The sequence below is a fragment of the Populus nigra genome, chromosome 13 (genome assembly GCF_951802175.1).
Source record: "Populus nigra chromosome 13, ddPopNigr1.1, whole genome shotgun sequence".
In the NCBI taxonomy this organism is placed as follows: domain Eukaryota; kingdom Viridiplantae; phylum Streptophyta; class Magnoliopsida; order Malpighiales; family Salicaceae; genus Populus; species Populus nigra.
This window is the reverse complement of record NC_084864.1, coordinates 15,731,944-15,748,181: the sequence shown is the minus strand read 5'-3', so window position 1 is coordinate 15,748,181 and position 16,238 is coordinate 15,731,944. Positions and strand designations below refer to the sequence as shown.

Here is a 16,238-nt window from a genome sequence, read left to right as displayed (position 1 = left end):
TTTATGGGTTTGGCTCGTAGCAGGTCATGAGACCTGCTTGATTGCTTTTAGTTCGCTATGAAAATTTAAGCTTATAGGAAATAGGGCTTCTACGATCTCCTAGCAAACTCTTAGATTGATCCAAATTTGGGGAAAATATCTTGCATCAATATTACAAAGTTTATTTTTGCATTAATAGATAACTATTAAAGCAGGGCAACGTTCCGTATTCTGCAATCATCATAATAGAGCAAAAACAAAACAAAAAGGTTAGGTAAAAGTCGACATGTAAAAGAAGAGTGCTTAATTTTTGCATAACACTTAATTACATTGCAGGTTATTTGAAAAAAAACAGGCACTTACACAGGTTTCGTGCTCTCTTTCAGGGACACTTCTGGCTAGTAGCTATCTAGGACTCATGCTGATGGAAATAAGCAAGTTACAATATTTAGACTCCATTCCTCATGTCTTACATTCACTTTGAAGTCGTCTGGACACTACAGGGCAAGAACCTTCTAGGATAGCAGTCTATACCTTCCAAGAAAATTGGCCTTAGTTCGATTCAGTTCAGCTACAACATTGCTAATGTCCATTCTCTCTTTAGGAAACTTTTCTGAGCAAAACACTCCTATCTTGCTGATTGAAATCAAACACTCCACGATTTGATCAGTGCCTTTTCCCTGATCAACTTCTGTCAGAAGTTTCGGGTCCGCGACATCAACTACACGGTCAGGTAATGCTATTTTAACATAACTGTGAAGTTCTAGTCCATCTTTAAACATGCTATCTGTAGGTCTCTTCCCAGTAAGCATCTCCAGCAGTAGGATGCCATAGCTGTGTACATCCCCGAAAGTTGACACCCCGCTTCCGATGCCGTACTCTGCAGTCAGTTTGTTTGAATGGTTAATTAATCAGAGTTGCTTATGACCTTGGAGATAAAATGCTAGAGAAAACTTGTAAATAATGGAATATGTATCCCTCTAGAGTTGTATGTTACCAGGAGCTGCATAGCCGACGGTGCCTTTTAATCCAACAGAGCTTGTCTGACTCGAAGATGACTGACAGGATGCTTCAGAAAGGAACTTTAACAATCCAAAGTCCCCAACATGAGCAGTCATATCTCCATCGAGAAGAACATTACTTGGCTTAAGATCACAATGAACAATAGGCCTTTTGCATTGGTTGTGCAAATAGTCGAGCGCATTAGCCACATCAATTGCAATGTTTAACCTCTGAATGAGATTAAGATTTTTTGGCTGATGCACTTCCAGGTCCAATGTATGGATTGGATGCAACCATTCTTCTAGGCTTCCATTGATCATGAACTCATAAACAAGAGCTTTGAAATCATTACCTTGAACATCAACGCCAGCACATGCAAATAACACTCTGACAAGATTCCGGTGCCTGATGTTTAGCAAGGCTGCACATTCTCTCATGAAGCTTTTGGAAGCTCCTTCGCGTAGCAAGTTGAATACTTTCACAGCAACAATCACTCCATCAAATGCAAGTACTCCTTTATACACAGACCCAAAACTACCAGCACCAACTAAATTGCCAGAGGAGAATCCATTAGTTGCTTGAAGGAGGTCTTTGTAAGCTACTGTTCGGAATGGCATTTCACATGACAACTCGTTTTTGGTTTTTCTCAACGATTTTTTCAAGCAGCACAAAAATAAAAAAGATGCGATGAAGATTAATCCAATAAAGCCACAAGGAATAGCGACTATGAATGTCAGCTTGGTAGAAGACTTTGGCTTTGTTGACTTGGATCTGCAAGTGGGCAGATTCAACTGAAGTATTCCTCCACAAAGATTCTTGTTCCCTGCAATCGAAACCGCACTTGTATTCTCAAAAACACCGTGCATAGGCACCTCACCTTCAAGGTCATTAAATGACAGATCCAAACTCTGCAACAACTTGAAATCTCCCAAAAACTTGGGAATTTGGCCAGTCAAGTTGTTGTGAGAGAGATTAAGATCTTGAAGTGCTTTCAAAGATCTCAAAGACTCGGAAATGGGGCCTTGGAAGAAGTTCCCATCCAAAGACAAATGTTCCAAACTCTCGCAACTGCCAAGACTTGCGGGAATTTCCCCTGATAGCCCGTTTTTGGAGATGTCCATGTATCCAAGATGCTTTAACTTGCCAACTTCAAAGGGAAGGGAACCAGACAGCTGATTTTCAGACAGGCCCAAACGCATTGACAAGGATGAAATGCTAAGGACCTCTTTTGGTATGGGACCACTGAGTTGGTTTTGGGAGAGACCCAAGAGCAACAAGTTCCTGCAGTTTCCCAGGCTTGGAGGGATGCTTCCCTGTAAACTATTTTGATGAAAATTAATTTGCATCAACGAGGTGATGTTCCCTAAAGAAGAAGGGATGCTCCCTGATAATTTGTTTTCACTAAGAAGGAAATCAACTAAATTTTGTAATTTACCAATAGAATTTGGTATGCTGCCAGTCAAATGATTTCTCTCCAAACCTAAAGTATCCAAGCTTATGAGATTTCCAATGCCATCGGGAATGCTTCCTCGGATTTGATTGCTTCCGAATGTCATCTTCTTGAGCTTTGTTGAGAAGTTGCTAATTATGTCAGGCAGCACCCCTCCAAAATTGTTCCCATCTATAGCCAAAACTTCCAACTTGCTGCTGTTTGAGAGGGTGTAGAGAAAGGACAAATCATCATCCTCACCATTTCCAAGCCCAATTTCTTCCATTGAAAGAATCCTCAAGTTAGGCATGCTTGCTAAAGGGGGAACTTTGCCGGTGAATGCATTGCTTGAAAGAAAAATCTCAGTAAATTTTGAAGCATTTAAGAGCGTCGCTGGGAGTAGTCCACTTAATCGATTGTTGTGAATGCCAAGAAATTCTAGATTTGGAAGAGTTAGGCCAATGTTCGGAGGAAGTGTACCATGAAATTGGTTATAAGGCAGAGAGAAATGAATGAGAGAAGAAATATTGTATAGGGAGGGAGGGATTGTACCACTCAGATTATTCGAGCCGAGTGAAAAGAAGTTCAATGTTTTAAGTTTCCCAATACTACTGGGAATGCCCCCTTGCAAATTATTCATTGTTCCATCGATTTTAATGATAGATGAAAGATTTTCGAAAGAGAGTGGTATCTTGCCGTCTAGATTGTTCTTTCTAAAAGTAAATACCTGCAGCTTTGATAACGATCCAAGTCCGGCAGGAAGGTTGCCGGCAAGATTGTTTCCCTCTAAATTAAGGCTCCGGAGGTTCGAGCAATGAGAAATGTTAGCCGGGATTTCACCACTGAACGAGTTGTTCGCAAGGAGCAGTGTCTGTAGCCGAACCAAACGACCTATTTCTTGGGGGATAGCACTGGTGAAACTGTTGTTTTCCAAGCTTAGTAGCCTAAGAAAACTCAAGTTCCCAATGGAGGGAGATAGGCTGCCCACCAGTTGGCTGGAGTGGAGGTCAAGCTCTATGACTCTTTGATCCTGTCGTCCACATGTTACTCCTGACCACTGGCAGAAGTGTAAGGATTCATTCCACGAGCTTAGTTTTGTAGGGGGGTGTGAAATTTGAGCCTTGAAAGCTAGTAGCGAGAGCTTGTCTATCTCGCTTCCTCCTCTAGCTAATGACAAGGAGAAAGAGTGTTGAATTATTTGAAAGGAAAGAAACCACAATATGAATGAACTCATGCTTGGAAGCTTCAGTTTCAATGGGGTCTTACAGATTTTAAGTTGAGATCAAATGGCTTGCTGCGATGCTCTATGGATCAAACATTAAATAGGAAAGTAAGGAATATTCCTTACATCCTTAAGATGCTTTCAGACTCAGTGAGAACCTTTTTCAGATTCATCAACCAACATTTGATCCCCACATTGGTTTTAAGTCAACTAAGGTTAAATTGGTTCAAGAAATTAATGTTAATGAGTTTCCATTTTCACAACCCCTTGAAGACGTTTTCGAACGTCAGACATGATATCGAATAGGGTACAATTTTCAAAGTCGATAAGAAGGTTCCTTCTTGTTTTTTTGTTTGTTTTTTCCCCTCTTAAAGACTATTTTTTTTTCATTGTGGAAATTAAAGTCCAACACATGACAATGTTTCACTCTTAATGTTTTTCTTTAATTTTTACATTTTATTGATTTTAAAATAATATTATCAATTAAGCCAATGAATTCATCACTTCACAACAATAGTACATGATCAATCCAGATAATAAAAACTTTTAATGGAAACTTACTACACTACCTGTGTGTTAATTTTAATTTCCTTTTAAAAAATCTTTTAATGGATTGTAAAATAAGCGCATGTTTCTAAAGTATACCCATCATCGTTCACTTTCCAAGTCAAGATCAACTCATAAATTAATTATATGAGAAAGGATTTATAAATTCCACAACCACAAATCAAACCTATATAATTACCACTTTTTATTATTATTATTATGTTTTTATATAATTTTAAATCCGCTCAGTCTCTTAAATATATTCAGTCAATTTTTACTCAATCTTTTATAATTTTTAGATATTTTATATTTATTAGATGTATAATAGTTTTTCTAACACTCTCCTCTATTTAGTATTTATAATCATTTTCTTTTATGTCATCTAATATTATATTTTAAGATATTTTATGAATTGTTGGGTCAGAGAATGGCCCTCGTTCAAAGTTTTATTCTTAAATTGCTACATGACGTTCGTCTTGGAATATCCTTTTCATGTATCAAATTTCCGACACTTATGTTACATCAACCACTTGCATATATGCATCGGGTAAGCAAGTGAAGCTCAAAATATGATGGCAGAGGTAGGCAGGAAGACATAACAATGACCACATCAGAGTATGCATCAGGTAAGCAAAATTTGAGTTCTTATGTACTCCTATAAAAAAAGAACATTCAATTGCTTCAAGAGAATCAATGATAGACTTCACATATTGAAAATAATCACTTATTGAGTGTGTGCCCTTAGAGGCTAATTTGTTGAAATTAGATTTCAAGTGCATATATCTTGATGTCACGTTGTCAAGAAATAGTTTTTCAATAGCAACCCAAGTATCACGGGCATAGAGAGAAATTCCAGGGAAGATGAGATGCTTAAGAATCTTTGATGACAGTATTTATCCAAGAAACAACAACATGATTAACTTGCTGCCAAATAGCAAAATATGGATTGACAGTAGGTTGTCTAGAAGTTCTAGTAATGAATTGAGAAGTAGTAAGAGTGCCATCAACACGATCATAAACCCTATGGTAGTGAATAATATTTGTGAAAGATTTTGCCAAGTAAGAAAGTTAGTATTATAGAATGTATATATCTGAATAGGAAATTAATTTAGGATTATTCCAATGTTCTAATCCCTACAGTTACTACCGTGTTCTGCCACATATATATAAATAGAAAAGGTTGGCCAAGGCACAACCTAAGCCATTCTATTATTCTCAACTTGGTATCAGAGCCCTAAACAAATTAAAACACTTTCTCTTTTCTTTGTTATGGACTTCTCATCCCAGCCACAAGCTACCTCCTTCTCTGCAGCATCGGCAGTGTCGACTTCCTCTTCTACCACAGCCCATGCCTCCTCCAATGCCTCTGTTCTACCGTGGCCACAGCCTACAGATGGTGGCCATGCCCACTTTAACCCAACCAATTCTCCTCTGCTACAACCTTCTTCTACTGTTGTTACTGCAGAATTCTGCCGCCAACATTGTCTCCCTCTCCCACACTCACCAAGTCATCTCTCTTAAGCTAACAAACACCAATTATCTATATTGGCGAATGCAGATGAAGTTGTATCTCCTAGTCCAAGGAGTTTTCGGATTTGTTGATGGTTCAAACTCTTGTCCCAGCCCACATGTTCTTGCTGTTGATGGTACCTCTCTTCAAGTAAATCAGTTCTTTCTTCGTTGTAAACAACAAGACCAACTAATTCTAAGTGCTCTGCTTTCTTCGTTATCCATGAAAGTTCTCCATCTTGTTGTTGACTGCCAAACTTCAAGTTCTGTTTGACGCAAACTTGAGCAAGCTCTAGCTTCCACATCCAATTCGTGTATTATGCAACTTCATAGCTCCCTTCAAAATATCCGACAAGGTAATGAGTCGGTAACTCAGTTTATGCAAAATGTTAAGGCTTTATTTGATGAATTAGTCGTTGTTGGTCGACCGATATTGCCAGAGGATTTCAACCTATAAATGTTTCGGTTTCGTGGTCTTCAATGAGAGTTTAAGGACTTCGTAACAAGTCTTGCGACCAAAGCAGAGCCTCTCTCGTATGCTGATGTTCATAGTCATCTTTTAACACATGAATTCCTTCACAAAACGTCCCTTTCATCCATGAGGTCTACTGTCGTCAATACACCTCTGCTGCCCACGCCCAACACCCCTCTTGCAGTCTTCTTGATGCAACCATATTATTCAATAGTTTCACCCACATTTAACTAGTGTTTTGCCTATGTTTTATATATATAATGCCTTGATATTCTTTGTTTTATGTTTTGAAGGCAATTTTGGATGAAAGATGCAAAAAGGAGTAAATTGGAGATAATTAGCAGATTTGACCTTCAATCGATGTTTTGTGCAGAGCGTGAGCTCTAGAGGTTTAAATGAAGTGATTCTAGTGGCATTAAAAAGGTAACATCCATACCTTTATAGACATCTAAGGCAAGAAAATAAAATAAGGAAGAGCATGGATGTCATATTGACCTTCGGCCATTCCAACTTGAATATCCGGAGCTACAGAAGTCTAATTGATGCAAACTCAATTTTTTTGGATTCATGAATCAAAGTTCTATAAACGCTTCAAATTTCAGCCAAAATCGATGTCATATGAGGGAGATATGATTTTTCAAAGATGACATCTGAATTCTACCAGCAAATAGGCTTCGTGAAGAAATGAGTCCAAATTACGTTCCGAAGCATCTAAACCGATATCCAAGTTTTTATTTCAGCAATTTAGCTCCTCTAAGTCAAAGCTTGAAGATTTCATGCAAGGCTATTTCTCCTTTTTTAGGAAAATAGTTATTGAAGTACTTAAATGTAAACAGTCTACTTAATGAAGGACTATTTTGTAAAATAGAGACCTAGGGTTTCCTAGGATATAAAAAGAATGAGAGAAGAGAAGGGGGGCAGCCAGCCAAGAAGAGAAAAACGCCCATTTCCTCTAAGAAACCCTAAATTATGCATTCTTGCTTCTTTTTGATTAGTTGTTCAACAAACATGCAAGGCTAAACACTTTTTCTTGGTTGTAAGGACATGGAAACCTTCGGATTTCAAGAACTGTGAGATTTATTTTACCTTTTCTTTTCAGTTTATATGATGAATATGTTTGTTCTCCTATGCTTATTTTTCCTATGATTGTTTATTTTAATTGCTAGAGCGGACTCTAAGTTATTATTGTAGACAATCTATTGCTAAGTTTGATATCAAAACCGGAGTTGTGGTATATGAACTTGTGAAGCAACTGAGTTTAATAATTGTGGCGGATCTACGTTATTAATCTTAGGGAGAACATTCAATCAAATCAAACATAGACTGCGGACAGTTATGTTTTCTTGATTAATCAACTTATCTAGTTCTTAAGGCTACCACTGAATTAAATTACTAGTGCGGACACTGTGGTTGTTTGATGGTTAGGGTTAGTTATACGGCGGATCCGTTAACTAACCAATGCTAAGAAGAGATAAATATTCAGAATATAAATTGATGTTTTGTTTCCATGATCAGTTCTGATTTCTGTAGGTGGATGTGTGCTTGTGACCAAGGTTTGTTCTCTTGATAATTTTCTGATTTTATTAAATTTCATTTGATAGTTTTCTGTTTTCTTTTGCTTTAGCCTAGATAACATCCAACCCCCCCCCCCCCAAATTGAATATCATCTAGCATAAAAATCTAACTTGAATCTTCCTCGTGGGATCGACCCCTTGCTTGCTCTATACTATCTTGTGTGTTGTATTTGAAGTTAGGGTAATTAATTTGTGCGACCGCGACATCGCAACAAATTTTGGCGCCGTTGCCAGGGAAGTAATTTTAGTTGATTCTTGTGCTTGTACTGTTATTTTTATTTGCTGTGATTCAAAAAAAAAAGAGATAGAATTTTTGCTGGCGACAATACTGTTCACTTGCGGCAGCGGTACTGTTAAAAACAGAGTTTTTGGTGGAATTAGGTATCGGCCTTTTTTTTCCTAAAGGGAAACGATGTTCTGAACAGGACTAGTGATTATTCACTAGCCCCACCCTATCAAGGCCAAATTCCGCTTTTTTCTAGGGTTTTTAGGCAGTTTTAGTTTTCTAGCGTAGGATTTTAGTACAATTTGCATTGTTTTCGATATCTTGTGTGGTTGGTTTCTTTTGAGTTTTCTTGATGATTTATGCCAGTAACCCGCTCTACTAATCAAAGTCAAGTGCAGTTGGATCTCGAAATAGAAAAAAATTTACGTAGGTTACGAAAGGAAGCTCGCCTCAACACCATGGATGTTGCACGACAACAAACATTGAAGGAGCTTGCTGCTCCTAACGTGGAAAATCAGCCATTGTGCATAAACATCGACAATAATGTAAACTTCGAGCTCAAATTTGGTTTTATCATTTACTACCAACATTCAATGGTCTTGCAGGTGAAGATCCTCATACTCATCTCAAGGAGTTCCATATGGTTTGTGGTGGCATGAAACCGAATGGAGTTGACGAAGAACAAGTTAAGTTGAAAGCTTTCCCTTTCTCTTTAAAAGGGGCAGCAAAGGCATGGTTTTTCTCTATTCTCCCAGGTTCTATTGAAACTTGGAATGCCATGAAGAAGATTTTCCTTGAGAAGTATTTCCCAGCATCTCAAGTTGCCAACATAAGGAAAGAAATATGTGGGATTCGACAATCTCATGGAGAGACACTTTCCGAGTATTGGGAAAGATTTGAGCAATTGTGCATTCAATGCCCTCATCATTAAATACCTGATCGACTGCTCATTCAATATTTCTATGAAGGATTGATGCCTACTGACCGTAGTATCATTGATGCTGCAAGTGGAGGGGCATTGGTAGATAAGACACCTGAGGCTGCACGCCAATTGATCTCAAACATGGCAGCCAACTCGAAACAGTTTGGCACTCGTGGAGACTTCGAAAATAAACAAGTATATGAGGTAAGTATTTCTAACCTTGAGAATAAAGTTAATGATCTTACTTCTCTTGTGCGTTCTTTGGCTTGTGGCAATGTACAGCAGGTGAAAGTTTGTAGCATATGCTCCTTACAAGGACATGCTTCAGATATGTGCCCAACAATGCAAGAAGATTACATTGAACAGGGTAATGCAGTTGATGGAGCATTCAATGGACAACCTCAGCGTAAGTATGATCCTTTTTCCCACACATACAATCCTAGATGGAGAGATCATCCCAACCTACGATATGGGAACCAGCCTCAACAAGGCAATCAAGGTCGACAATTCCATCCCCATGGATTTCAATCCCAACAGAATTATCAAGCAAGACAGCCCCCTCCATTCACAAACTCCAATGTTATGGGGTCATCATCCAATGATGATCTTCGTGAGATGATGAAAACTTTGGCTTCTAACACTGTGACCTTGCAACAAAATGTCATGTCTTGTCAACAGGAAACAAGGTCAAGTATTCATAACTTGGAGAAGCAAATGGGGCAAGTAGCTTCAAGTGTGGGGAAATTGGAAGCACAAATAAATGGAAAGTTGCCCTCTTAAGCATTGAATCCAATAGAGAATGTTAGTGTGATCATGCTACGAAGTGGGAAAAACTTGAAGAGAAAAGGTCAAAACAAATTGAGATGGAGGAAGAAGAAGAGATAGAAATCGAATTAAGTACAAAGAACGAACATCCTCCTCCTCTACAAACTGAAACATCGACCAACACTCTAAAGGTAACTCCTCACTCAATGAATTCCAGTTTTAAAACAATTCCACCCTTTCCTGTGAGTTCTTATAGGTCAAATAAAGAGGGCAAAGAAAAAGAGATTTTAGAGATTTTCAAGAAAGTAGAACTCAACATTCCTTTGCTTGATGTTATCAAGCAAATTCCTAAGTATGCCAAATTCTTGAAGGATTTGTGTACCACCAAGAGAGCTTTCAAACTGAAAGGTAATGAAATGGTAAGTATGGGTGAAGTTGTATCTGCTGTTGTTCAAAAGAATATGCCTTTGAAGCAAAAAAAACTCAGGTGCGTTTACTATCCCATGTGTTATTGGTAATGCTAGTTTCAAAACGACCTTGTGCGATTTAGGTGCATCCATTAGTGTTATGCCCAAACATGTTTATGATTCTCTTAGTCTTGAGCCTTTGAATAAAACAAGCATTGTAATACAACTTGCGGATCGTAGTTTTGTTTACCCACTTGGTGTGATAGAAGATGTCCTAGTCAAGATTGATAGTTTGGTCATTCCATGCGACTTTTATATTCTTGTTATGGAACATGATTCTTGTGATTCATCAAACAACACTCCTATATTGTTTGGGAGACCATTCTTGAAAACTGCCAATACAAAGATTGATTGTGGTAAGGATACTTTGTCTATGGAAGTAGGAGATGAAAAGATTGAATTTAATTTTCATGATGTAATGAAATATCCTTATAGCAATGTTTATTCTATCACATGCTATGACCAAGTTGATAAGTGTGTGCAACAAGTTTTTGATTTTGACTGTGAGAATGGATTAAGCGTAGCTTTGAGCGATGACTATGATTTTACCAAGATAGAAAAGATTGAGAGGCATGTATATGTTCCCCGAAACGTGCATGACTCGGCATTGGATTTGCAAGCTTTCCAAATTGTCCTCCATGATGCAGGAGTCATTTACCTCATCACAGACAGTGAATGGGTGGCGCCTATCCTTTTGGTGCCTAAAAAGATTGGAATTACGTTGGAAGAAATACAAAATGATACTTATGAGAATGCAAGGATTTACAAAGAAAAGACTAAGAGTCTCCATGACCGAATGATTACAATTGAAATTACAAGTTTAGAAACCAACAAAGTACTCAAGGTCAGTGGGCATCGCTTGAAACCTTTCTATGAAGGTTGGATGGCAGAATTCACCGCTTCTACGGAGTTAGCTGAACCAATCTATGAAGAATGAGCAAGCAACATGTCGAGCCAATGACATAAAACAAAAACGCTTACTAGGAGGCAACCCAACACAAAAAGAAAAAAAACAGATTTGCTTTCTTTTCCTTTATCTTTTATTTTTTGCATTTTACTTTATTTTTGTCATTCTCCAATATTCCTTTTCTTTTATTTCAACATTGAGGACAATGTTGTGTTTTAAGTGTGGGGGTATTGGGAGAATGTTGGTTTTCTAATTTTGGTTTTCTTTGTTATTTTTCAAAAAAAAAAATATGTTTGATCTTTTGAACTCCCATTGGTTTTTGAGAATATGAGTATTATGTATGAGAATTAGTTGAGATAGATGAAGATATAAATCAAGTGAAGGAGTGTGCTTGCAAGTTTTAAGGTTTAATTGGTTTAGGGATTGACTTTGAGAATATGCCATGTTGACTTTATAGTGTTATACCAATGTAAGCTTTTGAGCCTTCAACATTATATTCTTTGATTGTGCCTTCTTTCAATGATATGTATCGCTAGAACTTGCTTCATATCTTGTTGAGATTACATTCATATTACATATATACATGAAGATGATAAAGGCATTAGGAATTTTAACCACTTGAGCCAAAAAGTCAACCTAAAGCATATTAACCTTAGTGAGCCCCTTTTGAGCTTTATCTTTTCTTTGCTTTATCCATGTATAAGCCTTAACTTTTTATATGTTTTCCTTTTCCCCTGGCCAAGGATTAGTAGAGCATATACTTATGATATCTCATGGAATTATGGTTGGAAATTATATGAAAAGAAAGAAGAAGTGATGCTTGATGAAAAGATGGGCAAAGTTGCCACAGGTAAAAAAAAAGGAAATAAAAAGAAAAAAAAAGAAAAAGAAAAAAGTGTTCTTTTATGTTCTTAAGATTTTATATTGAAAAAGCTATCAAAAGAAGTTAAGCATTGGTAATTAAAGATGAAAAATTTATGTGCTTTGATGGAATATCTTGTTTGAAATATCATTTTTCAGAATGCTCTACTTTCTTTAGTTTGAACCTTTTATTTTACTCTCTTTTACCTCACCTTAACCTTAGCCCCATTACAACCAGAAATTAAGACCTTTTGATTCATGCATTGTTTGTAATATGTTAGTAATGGAGATGAGATTGAACAGTAGGCTTATGGTAGAACATATTCATTGATTGAATTTGAGAGATTTAAACACATAAGCTTTAAACATGTGATTGTTGGAGTGTATATCAATGAGAGGACCTATCACTTTGGCATGTCATAGATTTCATTTAAATCCCGATGATTAATTAAGTTTTGAAGTTTGCATGTAAATAAATTCATGAAAATTTATACTCTTTATCCTTCTTAATTGTGTTCTTGTTTATAATGCATATATTCTTGGATATTGATGGGAGATTAGAAGCTTAGTCATAGTGATTTCATTTAATTTAACCTCAATTTGGTTTTACCTATCCTTTCTCGAGGACGAGCAAGAGCTAAGTGTGAGGGTATTTGATGCAACCATATTATTCAATAGTTTCACCCACATTTAACTAGTGTTTTGCCTATGTTTTATATATAAAATGCCTTGATATTATTTGTTTTATGTTTTGAAGGTAATTTTGGATGAAAGATGCAAAAAGGAGTAAATTGGAGATAATTAGCAGATTTGACCTTCAGTCGATGTTTTGTGCAGAGCGTGAGCTCTAGAGGTTTAAATGAAGTGATTCTATTGGCATTAACAAGGTAACATCCATACCTTTCTAGACATCTAAGGCAAGAAAATAAAATAAGGAAGAGCATGGAAATAGCAGCCTTCAAAGTCAAATCTCGCAATCTGCCAATGTTGACCTTCGGTCATTCCAACTTGAATATCCGGAGCTACAGAAGTCCAATTGATGCAAACTTAATTTGTTTGGATTAATGAATCAAATTTCTATAAACACTTCAAATTTCAGCCAAAATAGATGTCATATGAGGGAGATATGATTTTTCAAAGATGACATCTGAATTCTGCCAGCAAATAGGTTTCGTGAAGAAATGAGTCCAAATTACGTTCCGAAGCATCTAAATCGATATCCAAGTTTTTATTTCAGCAATTTAGCTCCTCTAAGTCAAAGCTTGAAGATTTCATGCAAGGCTATTTCTCCTTTTTTAGAAAAATAGTTATTGAAGTACTTAAATGTAAACAGTCTACTTAATGAAGGACTATTTTGTAAAATAGAGACCTAGGGTTTCCTAGGATATAAAAAGAATGAGAGAAGAGAAGGGGGGCAGCCAGCCAAGAAGAGAAAAACGCCTCTTTCCTCTAAGAAACCCTAAATTATGCATTCTTCCTTCTTTTTGATTAGTTGTTCAACAAACATGCAAGGCTAAACACTTTTTCTTGGTTGCAAGGACATGGAAACCTTCGGATTTCAAGAACTATGAGATTTATTTTACCTTTTCTTTTCAGTTTATATGATGAATATGTTTGTTCTCCTATGCTTATTTTTCCTATGATTGTTTATTTTAATTGCTAGAGCGGACTCTAAGTTATTATTGTAGACAATCTATTGCTAAGTTTGATATCAAAACCGGAGTTGTGGTATATGAACTTGTGAAGCAACTGAGTTTAATAATTGTGGCGGATCTACGTTATTAATCTTAGGGAGAACATTCAATCAAATCAAACATAGACTGCGGACAGTTATGTTTTCTTGATTAATCAACTTTGTTGTAACCCATTTTTGGGTCCCCTACAAAATATGTATATAAATATATATATATATATATATATATATATATATATATATATATAGCCAAAGGAGGTTAAGAAAAATAACAGGAGGCAGAAGCGCTCAGAAAATTGTCGGAAAATTGGTCAATGAGGTTAAAAATACAAAGATCGGATTTTTGACAGTATATTCTTGAAGGAGGAGAGCCCTGTTGAGAAGGAAAATTTGAAATTTGAGGAGAAAAGCCCAAATTTGGATGTTTATGGATTTTTAAATGATTTTATAGGGGATTTAATTGCAAGAAAAATTGATTTTTAAGTCAATTCAGGCTTTAATTGGAAGAAATTTAAGTTCTGGGGCCAAAATATATTTTTTAGGAATTTATTAGGTCAAATCAGGGGCTTAATTGCATAAATATTGAAGTTTAAGGGCCAATTAGGGACTTAATTGAAGAAATCTGAAACCAGGGACCAAATTGGAGAAGGCGCGCAAGTAGAGGGTTTGGAATTAATTGATTCAGGGGCCTAATTGAAGAAATTGGAAGTTTATTGATCAATTAAGGGCCCAATTGCATAATTCAGAGGCCAAGGACCAAAGTGAAAAATGCGGCCAAATATAGGGACGGGATTCGAATTCGGCAGGGATGCAATTGAAGGGACAAAAGATGATTGAGGGCTGATTTGGACTTTGGCGCGTTCTGGCGCCACATTTAAATGAAACGGCGCGTTTTCTCCAAAACGACGCCGTTTCATCCATTAAAAAAAAAAAAAAAAAGAAGAGGGCAGAACGGTGTCGTTTTGAACGACACTGTTCATCTTTCTTCTTCCCCCCGAAACAGGCAGCGGGGAAGAAGGAAAAAGGAAAAAGAAGAGCCCACCGACCGAACACAATGGCCGACCACCCACTGCGCACCACCCACCGAACCTGGGCAGTCGTGCCCAATGGCCGACTGCTACCCATGAGAGCCGAAAAAAAAGCCACTCACTTGGCTCTATAAATAACACCAACACAGCAGCAACAAGGGGGGAGAAGGGGAAGAAAAGGAGGAGGAGAGGGAAGGGACCCGAAAGAGGGAGAAAGAAAAAAACAGAGGGGAAGAAGAACGAAAAAAACAGAGGAAAGAAAAACAGAGGAGAAGAAAAAGGCAGAAAAAAAAGAAGCAGGAGAAGGAGAGACCGAAAGGGAAGGGAAGAGAGAAGAAGGAGAGAGAAGGAAGAGAGGGGCGAACCAAAAAGAAGAGAAGAGGAAACGGAGAGAACGGACCGAACCGTTGGAAACAGCCGCAGCGCCGCTTGGAGCCGCCGTCCGTGAGCCACGACACCGCCACCGGCCTCCGCCACAGCACCGCCAGAAACGCAGCAAGCCGCCGCCTGCTCCGCGCCAGGTAATTTTTCTTCTCCTCCGTTGCTGCATTTGGTGTTGTTTCCTGCATGCAGAACGAATAACGTTCTGCATGCAGGAGGGTGGGGGGGAAAATAATTCCCCCCGCCAGCATTGTTGCTGGGCCAGGCTGGTCCTGGCCCAGCCTAATCTTCTGGGCCGGGTCCGGCCCAGAAGAAAGTAATAGTTTTTTTTGGGCCGAAATCGGCCCAACACTTGGGGCTGAGACCGGCCCAACCCAGTTGGTTGGGCCGGCCCAGCCCGATTTAATATTATATATATTATATATTATATTATATTATATTATATTATATATATATATATATATATATATATATGAAAAAAGATTTGAGAAAATTCTGCAAAAATTATTAAAAAATATGTTTCTTTTTCTGTAATTTTATTATTGTATTTTGACCAACATTGGTTTGTATTTTTATACTGTAAAGATACAAATCCGGTATTAAAATACCCGGTTTTCGTCAAAGCGTCAAAGATTTTCAACAAAAAAATGTCTTTTACTTTCCAAAAATTTCCTAAATATCTTTAAAAATATTGTTGATTTTTCTGCATATTTTTATCAAAATGAATTAATATTTGGTTGTATTTTCTATACCGTAAGAATATCAACTCAGTATTAAAATACCCGATTTGCGTCAAAACATCAAAAAAAATATATATACATAATTAAAAAATGTTTTGTTTTAAAATACGGCCTAGTCTCTCCAATATATATATATAAATATTATAACATCATATTTTCATACAAACAAAAGAAAATTTCAAAAACAATATATGTATTATGCATGCATTTTGGCTTTAATAACCGGTTTATTCAAGCCATGAGAACTAGGCCAATATTTCAAAAATTCTAAAAAAATCTTTTTGTTTTATTTTCAGATTTGGGATTATGAATTTATATATAAAATTTTTTTTTTCCTGATATTAAAAATATGGTTTTTTGTCATAGACATTAGAACGGTTAAGTTTTACCCGATAAGATAAGGACCTCCTTATTGAGGAGGACTTTTCTTGAACCATAGAAGGGTCAACAACTAGAAAACACAACGAGACCTTGAATTTTATCAGACAAAATAAACAATGCAGCTTACCTTAGGT

General features: G+C 37.0%; 1 protein-coding gene and 1 non-coding gene across 2 annotated transcripts; both read right to left on the bottom strand.

The window, feature by feature from the left end:
• Window positions 1-268: 268 nt before the first annotated feature.
• LOC133670552 (probable LRR receptor-like serine/threonine-protein kinase At3g47570) lies at window positions 269-3,794 on the bottom strand. The gene is made up of 2 exons (XM_062091064.1): window positions 977-3,794; window positions 269-859 (listed from the first exon to the last, which is right to left on the bottom strand). Exons 1-2 carry the CDS (start codon window positions 3,642-3,644, stop codon window positions 495-497), a joined length of 3,033 nt encoding a protein of 1,010 aa, XP_061947048.1. The 5' UTR covers window positions 3,645-3,794; the 3' UTR covers window positions 269-494.
• Window positions 3,795-8,785: 4,991 nt separating this feature from the next.
• Window positions 8,786-8,892, bottom strand: LOC133672211 (small nucleolar RNA R71). Its single transcript, XR_009834802.1, has one exon. It is a non-coding gene; the product is annotated as a small nucleolar RNA R71 (small nucleolar RNA).
• Between the last annotated feature and the right edge of the window lie 7,346 nt (window positions 8,893-16,238).

Coding starts and splice junctions, on each gene's coding strand:
- LOC133670552 (XM_062091064.1), bottom strand. CDS start 3,644: ATGAGTTCATTCATATTGTGGTTTCTTTCCTTTCAAATAATTCAACAC. Junction 860..976: donor CGTCGGCTATGCAGCTCCTG/GTAACATACAAC, acceptor AACTGACTGCAG/AGTACGGCATCGGAAGCGGG.